This window comes from Acanthamoeba castellanii (genome assembly GCF_000313135.1).
Source record: "Acanthamoeba castellanii str. Neff unplaced genomic scaffold scf7180000084763, whole genome shotgun sequence".
In the NCBI taxonomy this organism is placed as follows: Eukaryota; Discosea; order Longamoebia; family Acanthamoebidae; genus Acanthamoeba; species Acanthamoeba castellanii.
In genome coordinates this window covers 280287-280870 of record NW_004457323.1, presented here as the reverse complement: position 1 = coordinate 280870, position 584 = coordinate 280287, and the positions used below count along the sequence as shown (strand labels likewise).

Sequence of the window (584 nt, the reverse complement as noted above, 5' to 3'; positions counted from 1 at the left end):
AGAACTCATCCATCTACGCTCTTCTTCGGAACGAATCCATTGGTACGTTATTCGCTGACGACCAAGTATAACTCCGAACCGACCGTTGGATTCATTCACTCCAGAGACCAACCATCAACTTCGCCATGGACGACATCGATGTGGAGGAGCTTCATCAACACGACGCCAACCCTGGCGCTCTCGACGATTCGACGATTCAGCCGACCTCGCAGCAGCAGCAGCAGGCCCCTGGTAGTGGTGGCCACTCGCCGCCGTCGGCTGCTGCCTCGCCGCACCTCGCGGGCCACGTTCACCACCACACGCACGGCCAGCCGCAGCTCGTCCACCCGCACCATCATCATCAGCAGCACCAGCACCAGCATCAACACCCGCACCACGACATGGCCGCCATGCAGCAGCACCACCAGCACATGGCCGCCTTTCAACAGCAGCAGCAACACCAGCAGCACCACGTCGGTGTCCAGCAACAGCTCCCGCACGGCCAGCAGCAGCAGTTCCACCCGCACCATCAGCACCAGCACGTCCACCCGCAGCTCCATCCGCAGTACGCGACGGCCGATGGCGGCGTGCCGCAGCCGCAACAG

The 584-nt window shown here is 62.5% G+C and overlaps 1 protein-coding gene across 1 annotated transcript in view; it reads left to right on the top strand.

Annotated features, from left to right (window-relative positions):
- Nucleotides 1-584, top strand: part of ACA1_242180 (WW domain containing protein) — a gene marked incomplete at both ends in the record, with an annotated part of 2708 nt that overhangs the window by 1688 nt on the left and 436 nt on the right. Inside the window, one exon of the mRNA XM_004335345.1 lies at nucleotides 105-566. Coding sequence (XP_004335393.1) covers nucleotides 105-566 — 462 coding nt within the window. The remainder of the gene's footprint in view (nucleotides 1-104; nucleotides 567-584) is intronic.